Genomic DNA, 27563 nt, shown 5'->3' with positions numbered 1-27563 from the left:
AGAGATGAAGTGTGGGGAAAAGACCCATGCTGGGATTAAACATATGGAAATGTATTAATGAATTAGGATATTTTGTAATATTGGGACCAATTTTTAACCAATCTCATTGTTTGAATACAGCTTACAGTTTGTGGTTTGGTATGTAGAGTAGTGAGTTTTCAACTTAATTTACTAGGGTAAAGACTCCTGGAAATGCAAAGTTGTCATCTTCAAATATATAATTTTATGAGGCAACTACATATACATTTTTGATATGCATAAGTATGAGGTCAAGTCAATAATTCCAACGAATTATTTTCGGGGAAGGTTATATCTGACAGCAACTAATTAATTTTGCAAACTGCCAAATACATCTGAGGCTATCTGAAGGTAACAATGTTACACAATGTTACATGTCAATTATATCTCAATAAAGCTGGAAAAAGAAGATTGTCACCCAAAAATTCAACGTCACAGTTTCTTCATCATAACAGAATAAAGAATAAAATTACCTCCTCCTTTGGAACAAAAAGTGATCAGCCAACCAATACCAGCAGCAAAAGCAGTTTGTATGGAGTTAACAAAATTTCCTTAAAAGAAAATAAAGCAAATTTCTCATCACTTATTACTTGATACTGGAAAGTTTTCTAAATGGTTTTTCCCTTCTAATCTCACCTTCTTCCAATCCATTCTGATTCAAGATTTCCTAAAAATCCTCTTATGTCAAATTCCTTCATTGGCTCTCCATTTTTTTCATCACATAAAATCTGAACTCACTATTTCATTAAGAAAGAAACTCAAATTGGCAAGTAAGGCCCCTTGTGATCTGAGCCTTGTCTACCCATTCAGCCAGCCATATTTTCCCTCCTACTCCATCCCACTGCCTATCTTTTTGTTAGCTTCATGACGTATTGTCAGTTTCCCAAATATACAGTGATCTTTTAAGGCTTCCTCTTCACTTTCATGACAGATTGGGTCTGACCTGGTTCAAGAAATATTTTCTAAGTCTTCCTCTTTCCCCACCTGAGTTCTTTCATATCCTTCAAGCTTCCCCCTAAGCTTACCTCCATCATAATAGTCACTATTTTGCATTTTAATGGTTTACTAACGTCTTTCATGCTACAATAATGAGGTCACTGAAGGCAGGGATTATATCCTATAGTTCTACAGCCCTACTATTTGACATAGTTTCAGAGACATAACTGGTATTCAATGAATGATACGAGCATCACTTTAGATGTGAATACGTCAATTCGTGAGTAGTTAAATAACCCACCTAAAGTCACTTAAATTAAAAGCCTAAGATTAGGAGAAAGAGTTTTTAAACTTTAAAATTAAATTGGATAGGCACGGATTTACTGCCTGAAACAGTATACCTATGAAAGCAACAAAACACTTGGGTACTAACCATGTAGTTGCACTTTGAAAGCTGCCTTTTCACTTAACCCTATCTCCTACCAATTTCCCAATCTTAATTGTTTTAGTTTCTACAAAATGTAATTCATTTGTTAAATGTCTACTATTTAGTAGAGGTCAGAACAAATGACACAACTCCCTTCTAAGAAGCACGGAACAGACATTTTAAAACTTCAATATTATGACCAAAATATTAATACTGCCACCGAAAAACTTAAAATACCAATTTCAAAGCATTTTGAGCCAAGCAAATTAAGAAAATAAAATTACCTGTCCACAATTCTGTCACTGTGCTTCTAACATGTTGCATGGCGAAACTCACTAAACTTTCCTTTGATCTGTCACCATGGTATTTCACTGCAGCCTATTTTTTTTTTTAATTAAAAAGAGAAACATCTTTTACTTTTTCCTTTAAAAACTCAGTAAAAACAAGACCAAGCACTTTTGATTCCACATTATTTTGAATAACACAGTAAGATCTGTCTCTCAATAGCACAGTGTATTTCCAAATGACAAGCTGGGATTCTTGATTGTATAGATTCCATGTAAGACATTTTAACAATACTATTTGTAATAGTTTTAGTCTCAGTTTTATCACTTAAAACTGGGGGGAAAACAGGGATACTAGGACTTTATATTCAAATAGACAATATCTGTAGAATATTTTGTAAACTATAAAGTACATATTGGTATACATATACCAATAAGTATACGTATTGGTTATATTATGTTCTTTAAGACAGAAACTGAAATTAGCAAACATTTAATTTTGAAATAGAGCAAAGCCAAAGCAATGGCGTCTAAAAGTATTCATAATATAATCCAAATGTTTACTGTGACTAAAGTCTAGTTAGATGGCACCTAAAATAAGACTTAAAAATCAAAACATCTACAAATTCACATATTACGTATCTTTAGTATTTCCCTTGTTATAAAGTTCCACAACTTTAAAAAACGCTAACTTTATCCCTCACCATTCCAGATCTAAAAATGAAGAGGCTCGGATAACTGTTGACTCCTTTCATTCGGCAAAGCATTCTATCATCGCCACAGTTCACAGCTCCAATTCGAAGTAATCCATCTACTTCTTTAGCAAACTCTCTCCACTACGAGAAGAAAAGAAAATTTAAGTATTTCTCTGATAAGATAATTTTTCTTACCTTGAATACTCTTCATGCTATACATTAAAGGAGAATATTTTTATCAAATAAAATCATACATATGTGAAAATACATAATTATTTCTGATAATTAGAATTATTATTAATAGAAAAAACCCTACCATATTAAAAAAGCACTCAAATAACAGATCAATGAGAAATAAAAAAACTTGAATAATCAGGAAGTAAAAATACATACAGTGGGAGCTAAATCATGGCAGTGTGAACATCCCGGGGAGTAAAAGTTCACAAACCACAGTTCTCCAGAATTAACAGCAGCATCTAAAAGTATATAAAACCGAAACAAATTAGAATTATTTACTAAAGGTTTGTGCATATTTTAGTTAAATGACTTTTGTTGAGATTAGAATGAAAAAAATTCAGCCATACACATCTTTCATACTGCCTTTGTCATTTTCTGTACGATTTCTTCTGTAAGAAGAAAACATTATTTCAACTGTAAAACAATACTTTTTTTTTCTTTTAAACTCTTCTCAGCCCATACTTGACATCCTTGAACTGCATGGTATACGTCACCACGAAGCTTAAAAAGAAAGGAAGTAACATCAAACCTCATGTAAGAGTTTGTGTGGGCGAGAGAAATGAAGAAAAACAGCGAGAGAGCTGAGATTTAAACACTTGTATCATCTGCAGCACGGGCTAAATGTGTGGTCAATCAAGTCTGACTTTGAACTGAGAAAAAATGAAATAAGAGACCTATACAATATAATAAGGACTGTGGGGATTACATTTAATCTTTGCTCTTAATAAGAAATTTACCTTGGAAAATTGTGTTATTTTAAAAGTATCAGATCAAGGTTTTTAACAATTCAAAACATGAATACATATTTGTTAAAATAGATCTGAACACCACATAATGTCTAGCCAACAACACATTATACATTCTAATCTATAAGGTCACCTGATACAAGTAAACGAAATATATTCATTTAAGTATTTTAACATTGTAATGATATGCTCTAACATTCAAGATAAAAACGTGAAGAGTTTCTATATAATTCCATATCAAAATCAGTTATTTAGTAATTTTTAAATAAAATTTTCATAACTTACAGTAAGACATCAAAACATGCATAGTATTCTAAATATGTGTAACTGATTCAGGTTATTTAGTTAACATGTGCAGGACTCAATATTTACCTACATTTCAATTACAAGTCATATAGATCTATGGGAAAAACAGTTTATCCGTACACCACAGGCAAAGTGTATAATTTAGGATTTTATGAGCTGTTCTTTTGCAATGTTTAGAAAGTTTGACAAACAGACCACTCTATCTAGGTGGTCAGAATAATTGCCATGTTGACTCAGACCACCAACTGGTACTAATTCAGGTAAAATCTTAATAGACTTAGTGCAAACTTCAATAGAAATGGGATTATTTTATTAGCTATAAACAAGTAATGAGGTGGTTATTTACACATAAAAAAGCGATAATTAGACAAAGTATGATTGTTCATAAGTCATAAATAAAAATATGATTTACAACAAATCTGAATATCACTTGACACAAAACCTTATTTACAGTGAAAAAAATGTCTTCAATTTTGGTACTTCGTTTTCACAGAGCACTATTTGCTCAGTTCCCACTGTTGTTAAATAATAAGGTAGAAAATATTTTTAATATTTTATTATCAAAGCTTAATGGGATGTTTTTGCATAACCCAGTGACCCAGAATGAGTATATTTCAAAATGCAATTTTCAGCTTCTAAAATACACAACTACAGCTTTTGTGTGTTAATGTCTATGCAACTACAGCTAACAGCTTGTTAACCTAGAAAAAATGTAAAAAAAAAAAAGGCAGAGGTGCTCTGAGGCCCTCTTTAACTTCTTGAGCTTGTCTTCAAAAGGATGCCTGTATTGTGTGGGTACTATTCAGAATGACTAGTATGACATATTCTTTGCTTTTGCAGATACTATGTAGAACTTGTTTATAATGACCGATGGAACACTTTTCGGTGACACATAGAAAGATAATATACATCATGTTTAATGGCAAGGATGAGAACATTTTTAAAGCTTTCAAAGTGGAGTTTATTAATCACATTTTCTCTTCTGTACTATAGTTGAACATTCTAGAGTTCCACTCCTGATAAAAGCAAACTATGTAATTTGGACTAACTCTCCTAGTACAACCGCAGAACTGGACAAAACATGAAAGACTTCCATTGCAAGCAGAAGAGAGTGATCAATGCAGTGAAGAATTAGGGGGCCCAGTTACGGGAGGTGGAAATCAGAGGGCCAATGTCTGCTTCCTGTAGAAGAGCTAGGTGATGGGCAAGAAACTGAGCAGAGCTTTTAATAGATTCATGAGGTGAGACGGACAAAAATGGAGTTCAGGGCACATGTAAGGAAGGGTCCTGTAAATAAAGATGAACTAAACTGCAAAGTGACCAGTCCTCTCAAAGTTCAAGCTCAGTTTTTGAATCATGTCAATTTCTGTCTGGAGAAAGCTGATCTGAGATTGTTAGTGACCCTAACCAGCAGGAAACATAACTCTTCTCTGGAGGAAGAGAACATAAATAACTTTAAAATAATTCCATGATTATTTATATAATTAGTTATACAAAAGACAAGACTAAGTACCCAATCAATAGAAACAACTAATGGAAAGAGACCCACAAACAAATAGGCTAATGTGATATTTATGTAAGTACACATTGGTACTACTATCCATATCTGCCATCTTCTCTTGGCTTCTTCAACTAAAACTACAAGATCAGCTAGTCTTAGATATGAAGACTAGTATTAGAGATCATATGGAATGGTGGCAACTTTGCACTCAATCTATCAATATTAGTTAATTATTTTGGAAAAACTGTCTCTAAGGTTTTGCGGCTGTAATTTACTTTTAACTACTATTTCGGGTCCTATATGAACTATTAGCAGTACTTGACCTTTTCTCCACAGTGATACATCTGAAAAAGTTTGAGCCTGCGTGCAATATAACCATCAGGAAAGTCTCTCATTCTGGGTGGACTCATAGATTAGTCAGCCTGCAGGTTTTGTTCAGTTCCTCCAATTCTATCTCTAATTCCAAAGTTTTCTGCCTCCCTGGACCACAAAACACTTACTGATAGACTAGGAGATGAGAGAATAGTCATCGCAGGAAAAGCAACAGATTCATATAACTACATGCAGAGAAGTTACGATTCTGCCTGCCTGTGACATGGGTATCAGTTCTGTCTAACAACAATACAAATGAATCTAACTTTCTTCCATTTCCTTTGTAGTGAAGATGCGTTTTCACTTTCCTTAGAACTTGTTCAAGTGTTCACATGCAACTCTTTTAACAAAGCAATGTATGAATGGCTACTTTATGGGCCTGAGCTCATCAACATGATGTAGAAAATAAGAATAAAATGTAATTCTTGCTCAGAAGAAACTGTACAAAATCAAGTGACTGTAATATGTATCTTTTCTAATGATAGTATATGAGAAATTATATATATATTTTGCAGCTAGTATGCTATTTTAGTTTTCTAAATTAAATGAAATTGTAACAGAGCAAAATGAAATTGAAATTTGATTTGAGGTAAAACGTATTGTTTTGAAGTAGAAAAGGAAGACTAAATCTATTTTATTATACGTGTACGAAGTTTAAAAGTATACGAATCTAATCCAATAAAGTTTTCTAAAATGCAATGAAAAATGCAGAACTGTATTTTTATATCCATTTTCACACAAATCATAGATCAAACAAAATATACTTCCAAAATAACCATATACTTATCCAAAACTTTGAAATCCAAAAGCTTTGAAACTGGAAGCACCCTCACAAGTTTGCAGCAAGCTCACCTGGCATCCAAACCTGTCCTGAACTGACATGGGGCTAGGTATTACTTTCACTTCTTTTATTTAGTAAACATACTCATGAATTTCCCTGTAGAAATACTGATTTTTCTTAATACCGTACTGCCCACATTCTGCTAAGGACTTTATTTCTTATCAGTGCTGAGATTTTTATTTTGTTCTCGTCCAGCTTTTATCCTCTACGCATATATGTGTATACGTTTTGCACGATCTGTTTTACACTGCATATGTAATTTTGCGTTAGGCTTCTTTTCACTTAACATACTCTTAAGTGTTGTAAAAAGTTTTTTAATAATGTGGAAAAATACTTATATAGAAAAAGAATAGATATTGGTTCATTACCATTTCAAATGTGTCAATTATACACAAACACACATGCACAGAACATTGTGGACATTACTTAGCCCTTCTAAGGTTTCATATCCTCATCTGCAAGGTAAAAGGAATAATTATAGCTACCACACAAGAATGTCACAAAAGTTTATTAATGTAATGGAAGGGAAGTTCCTGATAGTAATAAAAAGAAACTATGTGAAAATCTTAACTATGGTTTTAGAACATTATTTAATATACAGTATATACATATTATCTTGCTAAAATCCAAAATATTTCTAAATTCTAAATACATTTGTCCTCAAGAGTTTTAGAGAATTTCAGGACTAGTTTTAGAAAATCATATGCCCACAAACTTACCAAATTCTCTTCTATCCAATGTTATGATTTCAGGATCATCATCATAAATACCTAATTTTAAAAGTACATAAAAATTATAAAATTAAAACTTCATCATGAATGACCACATAAAAATAGGTTACTTACTCTTGTTTTAATCACCAAAAATCAGATTACTGTAGTAAATCTTAAACTTGAAAAATATGCAACAAATTAAGAGAAAAGCCAAGAACAAATAATACCACTGGTGATACATTTACAGAGTGATCAAAAAACACTAGTCTCCTGACATGGACTGTCGTGGGGGGGGGTGTGTGTGGGCTCCTAATATTCACGTAATTCCATCTCCACAGAAAATTATTTCTATTACATGTTTTCTAACCTTATTCTGAAATAATTATAGACTTACAGGAAGTTGTAAAGATAGTACAGACTCTCATGTACTTTTCACCCAGCTTCCCGTAGTGGCAACATGTTATGTAGTTTTAGTACAACATCCAAACCAGGAAACTGGCACTGGTACATTACTGTGAACTAGAGTACAGAGCTCATTCACTTTTCAGATTATATGTTCTTTTTTAATGTGGTATCATTTACAAATATGTTCTATTGCTAAAAGTCTTATAATCAGAATATGTGCAGAGGTAGAGACAAAAATTAATAAAATTTTTATTTGCCATAACAATTAAAACCAACGTGAGAAAATTCCTATTACTCTACAAAATACCTAAATAATATCAGTGATGGACATAGACCATGGGTCAGTAAACTTTTGCTGTAGAGGCCAGTTAGTAAATATTTTAGGCTTTGTGGGACATGGTTTCTGCTAAAACTACTCAGCTCTGCTTCTGAAGTGTGAAAGAAGCCATAGACATTATGTAAATAAATGAGCATAACTGTGTTTTAATAAAACTTTACAAAAGCAGGTGGCAGGCCAGATTTAGCCTGTGAAATGTGGATTGCCTACGCCTGATATAGACCATCAAGCTGTAGTGAATAGACCTGCAAATACTATTTTGAAAAGAAAGTCAGTCTTGAGAAACAAACACTCAGATATAAAATTAAAATATTTTATTTAGTCTGATATAAAGCATCCTTCAGTTCTTAGCCTGCATTCGAAGCTAATTAATGACGAAGAGAAGGACATGATGTCTGAACACTCCCTCTTGCCTTGATACCTGTGTTTACTTTCTCCCTCCCTTGATATCTTTAATTTACTCACTCCCTCCGCTCTTGCCTCATTCCTTATTCCTGCCAACACCATTATTAAACCATTATTAACCATTATTAATTAAGATGGATGGCATTTCTATTGAAGTGGCCACTATTAAACTAAAGGAAACTTTAATCTTTTTTGGAAAATATGATGCTCTAAAAATATTGAAAGGCTTCAATATTTAACTTCTAATGCAAATGTTTTTAAATTAAATAGCAATTCTTACTTTAAAAGTATTTAACAAGACTATGACCAAAACACTTTCTTATCTGTGCAGATAATATCTACATATCACTGACTCTCCTTTTGAATTCTGCTCCCACGTCATATTAAAGAGTCAAGGTGCCATATATTAACTATATAAACTAAGTGGTGAAACAAAATTAATTTCTAAATTTATTCAAATAATAAACAATAATTTCATAAGGAATATCATATCATCTTACCAAAATCATAACGATAGTAATTCCAGCTTTCATACTGGCCTCCTCCTTGATTATCTGAAAGTCCCTTTTCTCCATATTTGTCATACTTTTTCCGCAAATCTTCATCTTTGAGTACTTCATATGCTCTATTTATTTTTAAAAAATCACTGTGTGCATTTGCGTTATTCTATTAAAAATATTACATAAAATATTTGTTTCAGATACACAATCAAGTGTCTTCAGAACTTATATGTAGATTTAATTTAATCCTGAGATTTCTAGGAGAATAGATACCAAGATAAGGAGTAGTAGTACAAAATGAAATGGGCTATTGTGGGTTTAAATAAAAAGGATTTTTAAAGAACTACAATCTTAAAAAAAAAATTAGGAAAGTAACAGAGAAATGAGAATTGATGCCTCAAAAGGATGACAGATGTAGTCATACAATATAAGTCATACCTTCTAAGAAATGCAACTGAGAAAAAACTGACTAATGAACCCTTGGAAACCCTTAATAGTAATATTAATGTTACCCCTAAAACAATGACAAAGAAATCTGTAGGTTATTTTTCTATTTGAGGCAAAACCAACATATTAACTAAAAAAAGTATGTGCCCCAAAAGAACTAATATCAGAGTAACAACTCAAAACTGGATTAGAAACGTTCCTCGTTTGTTACTGTTTCATACAACTGGTTTCTGAAGAATGCTTTCATCTAAATAATACTCAGCTGTAGAAGGGCTACCATCTTTCACATGGAAACAAAAACACACATTCTGAAATTTTAAAGAACAATCTGAAAAAATAAAAACTAAATACAAGAGAATGAAGATCTCAGGGAAAGATTACCAATTAACAAGAGTTTTCAAGAAATATTGATTTTATCACTCAGCTTTACGCAATCAAAATAAAAGTCCTATTTAAAAAATTCTATCCAGAGAACAGAAAATTATAACATAACCTTATCTTTCTCCTTGAAGAGTGTCAAATCTCATTAAGAAAAAATTAAATTATAAAAATACCATAAGAATTAAAACTATTTTAGTTTCGAAAGATTTCATTATTGAATACATAATCAAGTATTTATGATTGGAATAAACTGGATTTGATTACTCTCAAGTTTCAATTTGTAATACTTTCTGACTCTGGGCTTATACTTGTGCATGGGAAAAACCAGTGAAAGCTGAAGCATACTATTATTAGCAATTGCTGCCATTTTTAGCAAGACATACCCTCTAAGTTCCAAGGAAATAATTTTTCTGTTACTGTTCTGCAATACTTGATCTTAACCTACTTTACAAGAAAACTACTTCACAGATAGTATTCTCTCCTTTGGGATTAATATCTGTAAAAGAACTCTTGGAAATTAGTTTTCAAATTAAGAAAGAATTGCATTTTCGGTATTGACGTTCCTTCACATTGTTCTAAACCAGAACATTTTGCTTCTTCTGTTTTTCAGTACAGAATTTGAGTTATGATTTTTGATGTGATTATTCTTAAGCATTTTGAGCACTTATTTAAAATAATTTAAATATACTGAAACTTTCTAAAATACATTCATCAGATATTAAAAAGAATTTTTACCCACCGGGTTCTTATCAGGATGCAGCTTCAATGCCAATTTCTTGAAAGCTTGTCTTATTTCTCTACTGCTTGAAGTTTTGGATACTCCAAGTAAACTGTAAAAATCCTGATCTGTGCCCACTAAAACGGCCATATACACTATTAGAAAACAGACAGTGACCCTTTTCAAGTCTATGACATAGTCATCTTTATTGAACCAGACTCCCATTCTTTTTCTTATACAAGTTCTGGTTTAAGTGAACATTAAGATATGCCGTTGGTTCCAGTTGATGTACACAAGTTTGAGAACGTCTGTCCACATTATTCCAAGAATGACTCCAGCATCCTGAAATTGTCTTGCCAAATGTTAATCTAAAGAGAGGAAACCAGGTAGTTAAAATACATTAAAAAAAACACAAAACCCACCAATAACACTATTTATTAAATAACATGGTTAGCAATACAATCTCCATTAACTAGCAAATCAAGGTGAGTGGGCCAGGCTCTACTCTTTGCGGGTCCCCTTCCCTGCTTCCATATCGAGATAGCCAGATTTGTGAAACCACTCAAGATAGCAGATAAAAGATAAAGGTAGTGCGTGGTTGTAGCTAGCTAGAACCCTTTAAAAACAAACAACTCATTGATTTGCTCCCATCAGAACTCATACACAAGGGCAGGGGAAAGACTGTTTTCTTCTTTTTTCTACCCAGCTTAAGCACTGCCCTTTTCTAATACTGCTTCCTTTTTGGCAACTTCTTCACCCCTTTAAGGCTATCTTGTTCTCATTTTAATTAGATTTCACTTGTACGAAATATCCTTTGGGGGACTAGAAAGGAAGCACACAGTCCTTCCAAACAGTCTGTATCTTTCATATAACCCTTCCAAAAATAGCAATGAATTTACAGTTACACTAGACAACTCACCTAGTAGGCCGTTTGTTCCCCCCGAGTTTTCTCAGAAGGCGCTTACATTATGTCTAGGTAGAGACTATTTTATAAAAACAGGAGAATAATAACTGCAAGTTAATAGTGTAATTTTATTGCAAAGCTTCTGTTTGGTATAAATAAAAATAGAAAAAGAGACAAAAGAGAAGGGAATCAGTTCTTTAGACACGCTCACCTGTGTAGAGTGAAACTAATTTTCCTTCATCAGATCACCTTTAAACTTGTATACTTTAGTTCCAAACAGCTCGTAATGCTTTGAAAAATCAAACCTTCCTAGAAACTTTCTTCATTTAATTCTAAATGTCTATTTAAATTGTTTTTTTTCCTTACCTGTGAATGGGCTTTGGCTAATTTCTAATCTTTCCTTTTCAAGCCACCAAAAAATACCTTTGTACACATAGTGATACTGATTGACAAATTCCCAAAGTAGAACGTAATCATTAGAAAAAAAAAGATACCATATTCTCAAACATCACTTTGGGACAAGGGGCATTTCCTGCCTAGCGTTTGCTCTCAGCCGGCGTGGGTGTGGCTGACTTGCTCTGTGCCGAGCTGCGGGGACAGGTGAGAGCCGCAGGTAAATGCAAGTCGAACGCCTTCTTGCTGCCATCATTCCAGAACAGGATGCGGGGAGAGGAGAAGACTAGAGACATTGGGTGAAACAGACTGTCAAGTGTTGCTAGGGGTGAAGTCTCAGACCGGACTCAGGGAGAAAGCAGCCTGAGCAACTGAGGCTCAAGGAAGAAACTGGAGCAAGAAGAGGGGAACCACTTGGCGGAGGCAGGGTGGTGCAGGTAATAGGGAAGACGACAACGGGGAACGAGAATACAACCAACCGGCCGCAGGAGGGGAGAAGAGGGGAGATTCAAGCGCACAGGCATTTCGGTCCTCCCTTCCCGGAGGGCCAAGGCCGCTGCCGGCTCCAGCAGAGCCCCGGTCCCCGGCCTATGCCCACCTCGGTGTTGCGGGGTCGCCTCCTGCAGCTACTTCCCCATCCTCAATTCCCGGTCGCTGACCCCACCGGCAGAGCGCCAGCTGTGCGCGCGGGAGGACACGCACTGTCCGAGCGCCGAGCCGCCGCACTCGGGACGCGGAGGACACGCCGCACCGGCAGCGACGAGTGCGGCCAGCTTCGGTCGGCAGCTCCCGCGCCGGTCTCCACGGCGAGCGGGGCGGGGCCTGGCGCGGGGCATTGTGGGAAATGCGTGGAGGCCGCAGCCTGAGAGAACCCGCCGCAAGCCTGGCGGGCGCGGCGGCGGAGGGCGCGGGTGGGGAGGGCGGTGTAGGTTAAGGTTGACGTGGCCGTCCGCCCGGAATCCGGCTCCGGCTCAGCTCCAACCCAGAGCCGAGGTACACGCTGGACCCGCGCAGCCCGCGCCCCAACGCCAATGCGGATGGCGCACGCCGCAGGCCGGACGCCGGGTGCCGAAGCCCGCCCCTTCCTGCTCCCGTCGCTATGGTGACGGGGAAACCCGGAGGGCGGGTATAGGCGTGCCGGTGCTCCGCGACAGTTTGCTTAAAAGGCAGGGCTGTAGAGGCTTTTTCCCGTGGGTGGGGCAGAGAGGTGAAATTCTGCGGCAAAAGGCAAGCTTGACCGAAGTGACATTGATCGTAGTGTTAGCCTAGAGGGTTGAAGAAGCATTAGGAAACTTGAGAGAAATGAAAATATTTATGACTGTGTGTGTGTGCGCGCATGTGTGAACAATGGAGCATTCTATGGTATTACCTGGCTTTTTAGTCATCCAAGCTAGAACTGGGGAGTTATCCACACTCCTCTCTTTCTCTAATTTTTTCGTCTAAATGACTTAAACATGTTTAAAAGCTGATTAGGAGTCAAAAAAGAGAGAAGGAGGCTGCAGATATGGGAGAGAGGGACAGAGTCAAGGCGCAGGTGGATGGACTGATCTTAAACAGTTCATTTATCCATTAAAATAGTTTGTTCTCCACTGGCTACTGGTGATACTGTAGTGAGCAAAGACATAGCTCTGCCCTGAAGAAATAGGATAACGGAGGACACGTTAATTATTCAGACCTATGATTAGGAAAGGAAAATGCATGGTGCTGTGAGAATGAATAATGGGGAACTGACCTCTGGGAGGCAAAGGTTTGAAAAAGGTATTACTACAATAGATTAAAAAAACTGAAAAAGAAATTAAGTGTACATGAGCAAGGAATTAGGGGATGTTGCTGATGCTATCCCTGCCCTGTGCCTGTCACCCTCCTCATCCCACTTGGGTTCCCACACTTTATATGATGCTGTGCTCACTTCACTCAGGTTCCAACCTATGCCAGGCTGCTCTCCCACCGGGACACCCACCTCTACCTGAAAGGGCTACAATATGTAGTCACTCACCCTCCCATCCCATCACCTCTGCCCAGTATGGACACAACTGTGCCAGCCCTACCTAATGGTTTTTGGTTTGAATTATTCAGGATGGGCGAAGGCCATGGTTAGTTTTTAATAACATTTTAGCTATAGTTTGAAGAATGTTATGGAGGAGGGCAATAGTAAATAGAGGAAAACTGGCCAGAAGTCTATTCCAATGGTCTAGGTGATAGATGCTTATGGCCTGGATTAGGGTGGAGTTAGTGCAGATATAGAGAAGTGAGCAAATTCGAGAAAAATGTAGGAGGTGATATTTCCTAAGATTTGGTGATGAATTGGTCATGGTGGGGAAGAGAAAGATGTTTTGAAGACACATCTCTACTTCAGATAATTGACATCAGGGATGACCACTTGCTTCTGGGAAACCAAGGGCTTGTCAGCATAAGTATAATAAAACTTGATACAACAGCTCCATCATATATGCATGAGATATGTTATAACAAGGGACTATTTTGTTTCATTTTTAGTTCCACCTGGGGAATTGCTACTCATCTTTCAAGATGGAGTTCATGTTTCTTCTGAAAAATAATTTTCTGTGAGCCATTCAAGCATATTTGGTCACTCCATCCTTTATTGTTGCCTTTATCACACCATATTGTAATTATATTTCATTGGTTGGTCTACTGTAATGAATTTTTGAGGTCAGGAATCAGATTTTATTTATTTTTTTCCTCAGTGCCTAGCTAGAAGTGTTTGGTGCCTATTCAATACATGCATTACGATAGAATGAAGAATCAATATTTATTATGTGAAAAGAGGAAAGAATGGTCCTTTGTTTCTAAAGTCATTATTGTTTGGCCTGGAGGGAGGTTCATGAAGAACACACATTCACATGTAGAAATATAATGTAGTAAATGTAAAATGAGTGGTATAAACAATATGTTCCATAGGGATTTAACTTTGAACAGAAGTGCTCAGAGTAGAATTAGGGGACAGTATAGGTGTTTCTAAATAAAAAAAGAATTCCTCAATAGACTTGGAATTTTAGAACCAGGGAGAATCTTTGAGATCATGAAGTTCATTTCTTAAATTCATTGGGGAGGAAACTGAAGCCCAGGAATGTTAATGAGTGACTTGCCCAAAGATGCTCAAATGTAAATGGATGGAAATGGAAATATAACATGTCTCCTGTTTTCTTAGACAGTGTGATATGATGATAATCACAATAGCAGAAACTTACATATTTATTATATGTCTCAGGCACTATTTCAAGTACTTTACTTAAATATTAACACATTTAATGTAACAATTCTATGAAGTAAGTGCAACTATCATGTCAATTTTACAGGTGAGGAAACTGAGGCAAAGGGAGGTTAAGGTGCTTGCCCAACGTTGCATAGTTAGTAAGCTGTAGAATTTGGATTGCAACCTAGGCTGTCTAGATCTGGAGGCCATAAGGAACACCACAGTCAATTGAAATATTTTTGAAATATTTTTGACAGCATTTATTTAAGCTAAGTAAGGTGTTATTTTCATAGAATTTTTTTCTTAACAATAATCTATCACAAGTGCTTGATTTTCAGGACTTAATTGTAATATTTTATTAGATCAGACCTAATTTGTAAAGACAAATTGGCTGATGTCTTAAAATCACCTATAGCACCTACTAATGGAATTGGCATTCAATATATGTGTTGAATTCAGTTGAATTTGCAGTTACTTGTATTTCTATGATAATTTCATATTTCATATTTTCATCTCCAATAAACAGGTCTACTTTTAGCTGTAACTGACCTTTCTTTTATGCTTATTTCCCTACATCCCAGTTATTTTGACACTACAGTTTTTAGTGTTAAAAAATGCTGTGTGGTAATTAAACACTTTAACAAAAGTCAAAGTCTAGCAGACATAGGATTGTATATACACAAACATATATATGTATGTATGTGTATATATATATATATCTTGTATACATTGGCTTTCCTTGGCACTAACTCCTAAATAAATACTTACTAAATAGAAATGAGAGCAAATAAAAAGCAAACGTGAGTTGACAGTCCTAGTGAATTTTTTTCCATTTTACTTAATAAACAATAGGGACCAGGAGATCAGATTATAAATTGATAAAATGTGCCTGCCAGCCCACCCACATCCCAAATCTTTAGAGATGATAGAGAAGTTTATTTATTTATTTATTTATTTTGAGGCAGATTAGCCCTGAGCTAACTACCGCCAATCCTCCTCTTTTTTGCTGAGGAAGCCTGGCCCTGAGCTAACATGCGTGCCCATCTTCCTCTACTTTATATGTGGGATGCCTACCACAGCATGGCGTGCCAAGCAGTGCCATGTCTGCACCCGGGATCTGAACTGGCGAACCCTGGGCTGCTGAAGGAGAACATGTGAACTTAACCACTGCACCACTGGGCCAGCCCCGAGAAGTTTACTTTTTTAAAAAACATAAATCCACATCATGTCACAGAGCCAGAAGTGCCCTCAATGGGCCAGAAATTTTGAGGAATCCCTGAAATGTGGAAGACAGAGGTGTTGAATTTGACAAAAGAAATCACTGAGCAAAGGACAAAGGGGAAGAATGCTGTGAAATGTGAGAGTGGCTCTGGATGTTTTCAAGTAAAGAAGAGAATGGCATGCGAATAAGGGAACTTGGAGATGTTGGTTGGTTGAAGCACTGCATTGAGGGTAGCTATGCAGCTTGGCCCCTGTGTCACATGTCCTCAAGACCATCTCCAGGTTTGATGATTTACTAGAATGACCCATAGGACTAAGAATATAATTGTATTCACGGGATTTATTACAGGGAACGAATACAAAGCAAAATCAACAAAGGGAAAAGGTGCATGGGCTGGAGGAAACCAGGTGGAAACTTCCAAGAGTCCTTTCCCTCTGGAGTCACACGGAATGCACAACTCCAGAATTGAGTTGTGACAACATGTGCAAAGGGTTGTGTATAAGGGAAGCTCATTAGAGACTAAGTCACTAAGGCTTTTATTGGGAGGTGGACATGTAGGCATCCTCAGCTTAGCAGGCACCAAAATTCTAGACTCCCAGAAGGAAAGTAGAAGTTCAGCACAAACCACATTGTTTTAAGAGTTCAGGCACAGTGAGCCATTCTTGTCATTTAAGGAAAGTTGTTTGTTTTGTTTTTTTATCAGGAAATTGTTTACCAGCCAAGTTCCCAGACACTAGGCAAGAACCAATCTTCCAAACAGGACTTTCCAGGGATAGCCATCTCGGGTTTGCTATTTTAAAAGGAGATATAAAAAGGAAACATATCATGACCAAGTGGATTTATTTGAAGAATGCCTTTTGCTGAGCTCCGTGGAAATCAGCTACAGCTGAGCATTTAAGGACCTCTATGCTGGTAGAATTCTGAGGTGATGATAGATTAAGCCACTGGTCCAACATCTGCAATCACAAGACTTAGATCCAGAACCCTAATCATGACAGAGAGGGGCTAGTTTTCCCAATCAAAATTCCCACAGCATTAGGGCCAGGATGCTCTTTCTGAGTCTAACGTCTGGCCTTCTGAATGCCTGGGTCCTAGCGCAGAGTGTGACAGGCAGTGGAGCACCTGCCCACCTACTGCTTCTTTCTCAGGAGTTTTATCATAGGCCTTTTGTGTTTGATGCCTGGTCATTTGACACTGTTCGCTTAACAACTGGCACAAAAAGTAGGCCAGTTGGCCCAGCATACCAAGGAACCACAAATCAAAGACCAACTCTGAAAGTGGGAAAAGCCCAAAGAGGACAGCATGACTAGGTTCAAGGATTGGGATAGATAATTACTAACTGGTTGCAGGAACTAGTCCTTTGAAGCCCTAAGCTTCTTAAGCAATAAATTTGCTAAGAATGTCAAGACCTGGGGAGATATAGGTTGCCAGTACTCCATGGGGCTGTTTTTAAGGCCTTTAAGGGAGTTACATAGGAGGTGAAGAAGAAGTGGAAGAATAAACTGAAACTGCAGGTGAAACAACTAGGATATTCTGATGGGTGGAATGTACAAAGAATTTAAGATAAAGTAAGACCAAGTAAATGGACCATTTCTGTAATTCACTTCCTATAACCAGAGCAATGTAAGTTGGCATGTAACCAGGATATATAGTGTTCTGCCAACACTAAAAAGTATGAGACAGAGAATGTTGTTAGGGGCACTATGTAGAGCAAGAAGAGGGAGGCATAGAAAGTGTGTGGCTCTTATGATCACTGCCCCTCACTGTCATGAAGGGGTTAACCTTAAATCAAACGAAGGGAACTGACAGAGCTGCTGGGGGGGGGCTCCACAATGAGGCTGCCTCTTGGAAGGCTATGTAGTTATGGCATTTAAGTAAAGGGGCCAAATAGAATAACCTTGAAGGTGTCCCCAACTATATTCTATGAAAAAAAATTAGGGTGTAGGGGCCCCTTGCTGTGATAATCAGACTGAGTGCTTAGTCTGTGACATAAAGGAAATATTAGGGGAGGACCCAGACCACCTGGAGGATGAGAACAGGAAGGAGTTAAAAATTATATCCCCTCCTATGACAATTTAAATAATAAAATGGTTTGTCTGATAAGGTAGGTCCTCTGGGTAGTTGCTAACCAGTCCCACCCCACCATGACCACTGGGTCTTCTGCTGATTCATATACTAGAGCAGAGGCATTGGCTGTCCAGTTGCAGATGCTCACAAACACAGTTAAAGCATCAGAGGTATGATGCTGTTTACTTTTGGGCTATCCAGACCCCCTCCAGTCAGACACTAGTTTACACTTCATGCCCCAGGAAATAGTAAGCTGGGCCTCCTAGTATAGGATCCTATGGCTATTCCAAGAACATATCACCTGCAGAGTGTGTGGCAATAAAGTGCTGGAACAGACCACTTAAAAAGACAAATTTCATCAGTCTGCTCACCATCCCATTGGTAGACTGGCTTGACCTGTCTAATGCTGTATCTACTGTATTATATCTTCTTAATGGTTTCTCTCTTCTTAACCATATTTTAGTGATCCAGAAAACTGAGAGCATGGAAGTGTCTGGAGTGGGACAAATACAGTGCAGGACCCAAGCTTACATATGACTTTTCACAATCTCTCGTTTTCCCTCCTACCCTGACTTGATCAATCAGTTAGGAAGCCTAGACTGCATCCTGTGCCAGTGGGTGGGTGGACACCAACCTGGAGGCATTGCTATCTCCTGACTCACTGTTGTGGCCACACAACCAGGGCCATGCCCATCCTCTCTACGTTGTCCCTTGTAATATTGCACTTCCAGGCTCAGACACTGTTGTGTGGACACTGCACTTATCTTTTTTATGACGCATGCACTCGTTCTTATCTCTGTGAAAGGTGAAAGAGTGTGGTGGCAACAGAGGAAGTCCTAGATGCCAGAGAAATTGATTTATGGTTTGGTAGATCAGATAACACTCAGTTTACGATTCAGTTAGAATTTCATAGTCACTTGGTAGCCCTAGGTTGGGCATTCAGTATCTGCCTGGGTCCAGTAGAAAGCTGAGAACTACTTTCATGTTAATAATGTTTTTTACAAAAGGATACCATTGCCATATAACAAAACTCTAAAGGCCTAGGCTGTGATTCTTCTATTGGGGCATATCAGAAGCACCTTACAGTATCTCTGTCTGCCAAAGGCACTTTCAAAGTCATCAGGTCTGCTGGTCGTAAGGACCAAGTGGCAGTTTAGATCTACCTATTTCAGACCCTTTCATTATTCAGGCCCATCTAAAAATGGCCAGTCTCATGAATTACTTGGTAAATGAATCAGAGCAACATATCTAAATATTGTAGATATTGCCTCCAAAATTCAAGAAGCCACCAAATGTTGAACCTCTTCCTTCACAATAGATGCAGCAACTCATACTATTATATCATTTAAACCACTTACACCATTATAACTTACATCGACTCATACCATTCTAGCACTTTAAAAGAGACATTCCACCATGTCCTAGACCACTGGACTTCTAGAAACTTTACCAATGTATCAGGCTTCTGAAGTTTATCTCCTGTTCTCTGGCATTTGCATACCTTAGTAAGGCTTGCTGCATTCTGCTTATCTGTTGCACATCAATGTAGTGGATCAGTATGATGGTCTTTAGGATAGCAGAATGATCAAGTTCCCTCCAAACCATATTATGACAGTAAGAGGTTTGACATAGTCTTAGAATAAGGTAATATGTTGTTGTCAGTGCCAGGTACATGCAAATTGTTTCTGTTTTCTCTTATCCAACTAAAAAAATAGTATTGAACAGGTTAATAGCTGCACACCAGCTGCCAAAGACTGTGCTAGATTTTTTCAGCTAAGAAAACAGATTTGGAAACATAACTTCCTTTGGCATCACAATTTTATTCTCCAAGAACCAATGGCTTTTGCCCCAGCCAAAAGGGCAAGTTAAATGAAGATATGTTAGGAATCACCAGCCCTGCATGTCTCAGGCCTTTAATGGTGGTGTTAATGCCTGAAATTCAACCAGAAATGTGATCTTACTTTTGGTTTCCTTTCTTCCTGTCTGCGTGGAAGAGTTTTAGATGATTCCATTTGGCCCTCTCTATCATAAAAGCCCTATCTCTTCTAAAGGAACCGATGCTGCGATTCTGAGAGTTACTAAGCATATCTGTTTATACTATACATTGTAGGACTGGGGAAATAACCAGAGGATGGGTCTGCATCCTCTTGGGCCTATGAGACTCAGGCCAAAACTCCATAAGACCTACTTTTGCTTAGCGGATTATGGTGGCATTTTGGGATTCCAAAGATGAGCAGAAATTCAGAACTAGTATCTAAAACTTCCTAGAAGGGGGCCGGCCCCATGGCCGAGTGGTTAAGTTTGTGTGCTCCACTTCAGCAGCCCAGGATTTTGCCAGTTTGGATCCTGGGCACGGACATGGCACCGCTAATCAGGCCATGCTGAGGTGGGGTCCCACATAGCACAGCCAGAAGGACCTACAACTAGAATACATAACTATGTACTGGGGGGCTTTGGGGAGAAGAAGAAGAAGAAGAAAAAAAAAGATTTGCAACAGATGTTAGCTCAGGTGCCAATCTTTAAAAACAAAAAATTTCTAGAAGGTCTAGTTATTTCCCTTTCCAAAGGGCAGTGTCAGTCTGGCAAAAGGGCTCTGGTCTCCCTGGGGAAGGCTCAAGGGGAAAATTCACAGCATATTCCTGTTGTCATTTTGCAGGCCTCTCTCTCAGTTGAGGGACTCTGTCTGGGAGCTAGCTCTGAGAGCTGGATAAAAGTCTGTGAATCCCCACTAGGGTAATTTGAGTTATTTTTCTGCCCAGAAGATCTAGAAGTTTTATTTCTATATACGTCAAACAGCACTTTCATTCCATCTCTTTAATAATTTCACCCTCCTATTTCTGCTAGTTGAACCCTACCATCTGGCCTCTACAGTTCTGGGATCTTATAATTCTCAACGAGATCAAGAAACTCATTTCTACTGCAACACTCCCCACCACATTTCTGGCCTATGGAAGATAACCACTACAGAGCTCTTCAAGGATGTTGACACCTCTCTTCCCAATGCGTTTATTCATGCTTTGGTGAAGGCAATGTCCTTTTGGTCCTCCCAAAGGGATGGTTTGTGAGTGGCGGAGCTGGTTGAACATAATAGATCCATTTTAACTTACCCTATTTCCTGAGCCTTTAGACTTCTTCTTCCATAGTATTCCAGGAAGTTCTGACATTTTGACTTCATTAACCACAAGCTATCACTTAATCTAGGCTTCATTTAGCTAACCTAACAGATTATTAACACCGCTTAGGTGCTGAACCAAAATACTAAATATGAAACCTAAGTGAATGTGCTTATGTCAATGAATCTGGACCTATTGAGTTGTATATTCTGGACCTTTTGGTCTAAATATACTTAGAATTCATTCTTCCACATGCTTCCCTGGCTCTTGTCAGTATGGATTGGAAATTCTCCTATCTTTTTAATTTTGAAGATTTTTTCTTTAGATTTTTTTTAAATTTTGGAATAATTTTACATTCATAGAAAAGGTACAAAGATAGAGAGTTCCTGTGTGCTCTTCACCTAGTTTCCCCAAATGTTAACATCTTTCATAATCACAAGACACTTGTGAAACTAAGGTTTTAACATTGGTACAATACCATTAACTCTTCTACAGACTTTATTTGGATTTCACCAGTTTTCCTGCTAATAATTGGCAGTTCTTTTAACCCTTTTTGTGTTGATCCTATTTCTTGCTACAGCAGGTCTTGTATTGCTATGAGACTTTGAACTATATTGGGATCCAACTCTTGGATCCTAATGGATCCTAATGGGCCTAGAATGAATACGAAGTGGTAGGGGGTAAGTTCTGGGAGCGTCACTATTAGGAACCCCAAACATCCAATATACAAGGGTGGAAAAGGAACAAGATAGCTCCAGTGAAAATTCATATTTGAAAAAGTGTATAACGGGATACACACACACACAAACACATATCAAAATCCAGAGCACTTATTATATCCTCTTGAATGAGAAAATCAAAACAGGAAAAGTAAGTTCTATGGTTAGCCAATATGGCAACTCTCCGAGGTGATCTTTTTACCTTATTCTCCATGGTTTCTCTTTCTGCTTTCTGAGAAAAATGCTTCTTTCTTATTATCCTCTGCAGCTGCATCTGATGGGCCACTTGGAAGGAAAAGTGAAAAGAATGAATTTATTCAAGAGAGAAATACATAAATTGAAAAACAGAAAATAGCTAACTTATATGGGATGCTAACTATGAGCCAGGTACTGTTCTAAGTGCTTTTCACGTAATAATTCATTTAATTCTTACAAAATCCTCTGAGGTAGATATTATTGTGCCCATTTTATAGAGGGGAAAGCAAGGCACAGGGAATTCACTACCTTGACCAAGGTTGTGCAGTTACTGGGAAAAGATCTGGAATTTGAATCTGGGCAGATTGGTTCTGGAGTCTGCACTTTTGAAATGAGAGTAACCTCCTAGGCTAAATTTATTCCTAGATATTTCATTCTTTTTAATGCAATTGTAAATGGGATTGTTTTCTTAATTTCTCTTCAAATCACCTAGCTCTGAAAGCCAACAGGCTTTTTGGTGGCAGCCACAAAAGTTGGGGTGCTAGTTTTGTGAACAGTTTCCTTCCAAGCAGATACTGGGAACTTGGTTTTATTGTTGGAATGAGCTGGATGGAGGGCGCAGAGGATGCAGCCACTGGCTCATCTGGTCTCAGGGGAAGATGGCAGCCAGCCCCTGGATGTATGTTAAATTAGAAGCTGAACCCTCAGGCAGCAGCTTGTAAAGCATGCAGTCAGACCCCTTTCAGTGAGAGACTGGGGGATGGGTGTTTTTGCCCGCTCCCTCTCTGTTGAGCCTTGGGGAGACAGCTGTGGGAAGTGCTCACAAGCACACCTCTGAAGAACTGATTCTCCGTTTGCTACAATCCTGTGAGACTAGTGAATGCAAGCCATGTTGGCTATCAGAACTAGGCAATTCGGTCCCATCCTTCAGGCAGCAGCTGGAAAAAGTGGGGCTCCAGATGTTTGTATAAGCTCTTTCTAGAGAGATACCCGTGACCCGTTTTTATCGTTTGAGTGGGCGTGGGAGATGGGTGCACTTGCCCAGTCCCTCTGTGCTGAACTCTGAGGGGATAGCTGTGGCAAGTGTTCACACACCCTTGAAGAACTGCTTCTTTGTTTGCCACAGTCCTGTGGATCTCATGGATGCACGCCCCATTGGCCTTCAAGAGCCAGGTGCCTTTGGGTCTGTCCCTTGGGTGGGAGTTGTGTGGGGCTGGGGTGGTTAGATGTGTGGTCCACACCCCTCACTTCTCAGGGAGAAGTGGAAAGTTGAGGGTTCCCTGCTGATTATATGGCGCTCCCCTGGGTGGTGTTTGTGGTGAGAATGTGCCTCAGTTTCTCCTACCTGTTTCAATGTGGGTATCTTCTCATTCACCCTGGGTGTAGGAGTCACTCAGCTAGTTTCTGGATCTCTTTCAGAGGGAGTTGCTCCATGTGTAGCTGTAGATTTGGTGCATCTGTGGGAGGAGCGAAGTTCAGGAGCTTCCTAGTTTGCCGTGTTGGTCTCTCCTCCTCTATCAATTTCTTTCTAAGTACTGTTTTAGTGGCATCTCATAAATTTTGATACCTTGTGTTTTCATTCTTATTCAGTTCAAAATGTTTTCTAATTTCCCTTGTAATTCTTCTTTGCCCTATGGGTTATTTAGATGTAATGAGGGGAATGAGGGGAATAAACTAGTGCTTACCTCAAAGAATTGTTGTAAGGAGGTAAATGCACCATTGTGGGAGTGACATGCTTAGGAACAGTGCCTGGCACATCCTAGTTGCTATGCATCAGGTGTTATTTTCACTGCCAAATTTACCTTTGGGTTTCCTCATTCTGCTTTAAGGAGAAACCTGAACTTTCTCTTACCTCTGTTACTATAAACCCTGGGACTCTTTTAAACCAGTGCTTACTCTTTCATACTCCTTTGTTACTACCAGTGTAAAATCAAAATGCTTCAAGGGCCTAGGCTTTGTTATATTGCTAATATATAATTGGTCTTGAAGCTGGGTACCTGACGGTTACTGTAGATATTCAGTAACAACATGACTGCCTTTGGACCTTGTTCCCAGCACAGACATAGATGAATCTTGTCAATTTGCTGTTTTCTTGTTTAACTTGAGGGGTGACTGGGTCTCCAGGATTTGTGAGTGTGTTTTTCAGAAGAAAGAGAATGCACTGGGGAGGTTGAGATCACAGGATGGCCGGCCCCCAGCAGCCAGTGCAGATTGCCCAGGGGCTTATCAGGAGAGACCCCTTTGTTTCTCCAGCTCCTCCTGCGGTGGCACTTAGCTCTATAAAATGCCCCCTGCTTGCTGCTCTTGTTAAGGCGGATGCTAGTGAACCCATGCTCCCATCTTCTCGTCGTGGCCGACTTGAATGGGGCCTTTCTCTATCTCCAAGCACTAATGTCTCAGTGTTTGGCTTGCTGTGCATCAGGCACACGAACTTGAGATTAAGAGGTTCCGTAACAGCCTCTTTAATTAACCAGAGATTTTGTGGGTAAGAGAGAACCACTATTTGTTTTTTGCAATTTCTGCTTGCCTTAGCAGTCACGTGCCCTTTAAAATTTTGCGGCCGGAGCAAGAAAACAAAGAAAAGAACATGGGTGTAGTGGGTTTTGCTGCTTTTTTTATTGTCTTTGTCAATCAGAAAAGTTTACTTTGGCCACCTTGGAATATATTATTCATTGTAAGCAGCTTCAAGTTATATGACTCCCTCTGTCTTAGTGAATTTATTTTATACCTAAAGGAATTTCTTTACTAAATGCTGTTTCCAGCAGTTATTCCTTTTCCCTCCTCAACATTTTAAAACATCAAACAGAATGCAATGTGCCTTTTGCCCACGTTAATATCTTCAAAGCTAAGATTAAATAAAAATGTTAAAATTTCAGTTGCATACTAATATGCAGATGACCCTCCTCAATGTTGAACGGAGAAGCTAAATAAATAGGACAAGCATTCTCTGTCTCTAAAAGAGGGAATAGGATTTCAGGGAAGGGAGTAGACACTGAAAGGCTCTTTGAGATTTTTAAACACTGAACCACTGTTCCTGTGTGTCTAGATCCAAGTGTCTGACCTGGTGATGGCACCTTTTGGACTTGTCATACCTAACAGCCAGCCTCTCACCTTTTGATATAGACTTCTATTCTATTCTCCAATGAAAGGTTTTAACTTCTATAATCGTCAGACTTTTCAACAAGAGCTTAGCATTAGATTGAACAAGTCTGGCTGCATAACTGACCACAAAAAACCTGATATGGTCCGTTTCAGTAGCAATGGATACTTTAATGCAGTTATTCTATTTTTTTTTTAAACATTTGTGGTCCTTACACCTTTATTTCCTTTTTTTTAAAAAAATATTTTATTTTTTCCTTTTTCTCTCCAAAGCCCCCCGGTACATAGTTGTATATTCTTCGTTGTGGGTCCTTCTAGTTGTGGCACGTGGGACGCTGCCTCAGTGTGGTTTGATGAGCAGTGCCATGTCCGCGCCCAGGATTCGAACCAACAAAACACTGGACCGCCTGCAGTGGAGGGCGCGAAACTAACCACTTGGCCTCGGGGCCGGCCCCCAGTTATTCCATTTTTAAGAAAGTTTTATAGCATAATAGTGAAATCAGCAATATTCTGCAGTTAAATATAACTATTTAATTCTACTGTCATAAGTTTTTCATTTGAAGTCTTAGTACTTATCAAGATTAATTTTATCCTAAAGACTTAATCTACTTCTTGTAAAAAGTAGCTCTCTTGGATGCCTTTTCTATTATTAATTAGCAATGTTAGTTAGCTGAATAACTTCTTTTACTTACAAAGCTATGGGTAAGATTGCCACCAAGTTGATGGCAGCAAACATACTGTCGCTATGCCTGTCCTCTCCTGTTCACTATTATTGTCTTTGTTCAATTCATGAAAATGCCACTAAGCCAGCAAAAGGTACTACCACCTACTATTAATTAGGCAAGATGAGCTGCCAAAGTATCCTGGGAAAGAAAAGTGGCTTTCTACTGAGAAAGGCTTCACTTCATGTAGAATTTTCATCCGAAAAATTATGGTACTTGATATTTGTTCTTTAGATACCTGGAGGTTTTCAGGTTTTTCTATATTCTTAAAACTAAACACTAAAACTTTGATTTGACTTTGTTTCTACTTTATCAATTTGGCAGTTGCAAAAGCAAGAATACTACAGGTTGCAGTTTGCCACATTCTCCAGGACATATCTGAGAAATAAAAAACATCTTTAAATATCAATCAATCATTAGGATGTGAAATATGATCTATAGGCTCTTGGGAGGCCCCCAACTCTTTCCAGATATCTGCGAGGTCAAAACTATTTTCATCATAATAATGAGATGTTAATTGTTTAATAAACAACTTTCGTAATAATAATGAGATGGTATTTTGTGCACACTCATTCTTTCAGAAGTGTACAGTGAAGTTTTCCAGAGACTGCGGGATGTGTCATGTCACAGTAGATTGAATGTAGAAATGAAATATGAAAATCTAGCCCTCTTTTGTAAAGCCAGACAGTAAAGAGATTTGCATAAACGTAAAATCCTGCTGTCTTCCTTATTAATTTTTTTTGGGAAATTTTTCGTAAACCTGAATGTTAATACATAATGGACATTATTATTAAAATTAATAAATATTTAAAATTTCTCAGTTTAATTTCTAATATGGTAAATATCAGTGGACACAGTGGACATAAACAAAAGCTCTTCAAAGTCCTCAATAATTTTTAAGAATGTAAAAGGATCTTGAGACAAGAGTTTGAGAACCACTGATTCAATCCGATTGCCAAGAAAATTTGCTACTTTTACCATTTTATCCCAAGAATTGTGTCCCTGAAGTTTTACTTAATATCCTTATTCATTTAATGATCTCAAATCCATTTTTAGTTCTTGTATCCTATGCCTCCCCGACCCTCCATGCCCCACTGCCAACTATAGATTCACGGCCAGATCAGTTACCCTGAATCCTGAATTCTACAGAGTCCTGAACAATTGCATCAACTTGGTGACTTGGGAGGCAAAATTGCTTGGAGAGGTATGAGGAGATAAGAGTAGGAATGGTGAGCTTCAAAGAACTTAGGTTTTATAACTGGTTATATTTCTCCTATAACCCCTATATTCTTGTAACCAAGGCAGGGAGAACCGACCAGAGCTAGAAGCTTAACATTTATGGATGGTCTGTAATATGTCAGACATTCTATTAGCTACTTTACATTTTTTATTTTTAACCCACACAGTTTCTTTGGAGGTATGCATAATTGGCTCATTTCATGGATGAGGAAAACTAGGTTTGGAGAAGTGAAATTATCTGTTATCAGCCTGGCCTGATTAGCCCTCAGGCCATGTGAGCATGAGATGCTTTTCAGTTTCTTTTGTGATATTTCTTCTGCCTTAGATTTTACATAGGGGGAGGTCTGGACCATAATATATGTTTAATAAGTACCTTTTGTAGAATGGAGACATAAATTTGATCCAAC

The 27563-nt window shown here is 38.1% G+C and overlaps 1 protein-coding gene across 2 annotated transcripts in view; it reads right to left on the bottom strand.

Moving 5' to 3' along the window:
* Window positions 1–12304, bottom strand: part of DNAJC10 (DnaJ heat shock protein family (Hsp40) member C10) — a 44153-nt gene extending 31849 nt beyond the window's left edge. The window contains exons 1-9 of one of the 2 annotated variants that reach the window (XM_044768607.2): window positions 12165–12304; window positions 11189–11252; window positions 10291–10637; window positions 8724–8889; window positions 7083–7133; window positions 2754–2836; window positions 2370–2501; window positions 1666–1759; window positions 492–569 (exon numbers count right to left, since the gene is read on the bottom strand). In XM_044768607.2, coding sequence (XP_044624542.2) covers window positions 492–569; window positions 1666–1759; window positions 2370–2501; window positions 2754–2836; window positions 7083–7133; window positions 8724–8889; window positions 10291–10494 — 808 coding nt within the window. In that variant the 5' untranslated portion in view covers window positions 10495–10637; window positions 11189–11252; window positions 12165–12304. The remainder of the gene's footprint in view (window positions 1–491; window positions 570–1665; window positions 1760–2369; window positions 2502–2753; window positions 2837–7082; window positions 7134–8723; window positions 8890–10290; window positions 10638–11188; window positions 11253–12164) is intronic. The other variant, XM_014834062.3, reaches the window with a different exon arrangement.
* Between the last annotated feature and the right edge of the window lie 15259 nt (window positions 12305–27563).

The sequence above is a fragment of the Equus asinus genome, chromosome 4 (assembly GCF_041296235.1).
Source record: "Equus asinus isolate D_3611 breed Donkey chromosome 4, EquAss-T2T_v2, whole genome shotgun sequence".
Classification (NCBI taxonomy): domain Eukaryota; kingdom Metazoa; phylum Chordata; class Mammalia; order Perissodactyla; family Equidae; genus Equus; species Equus asinus.
This window is presented reverse-complemented; position numbering and strand designations above follow the sequence as displayed.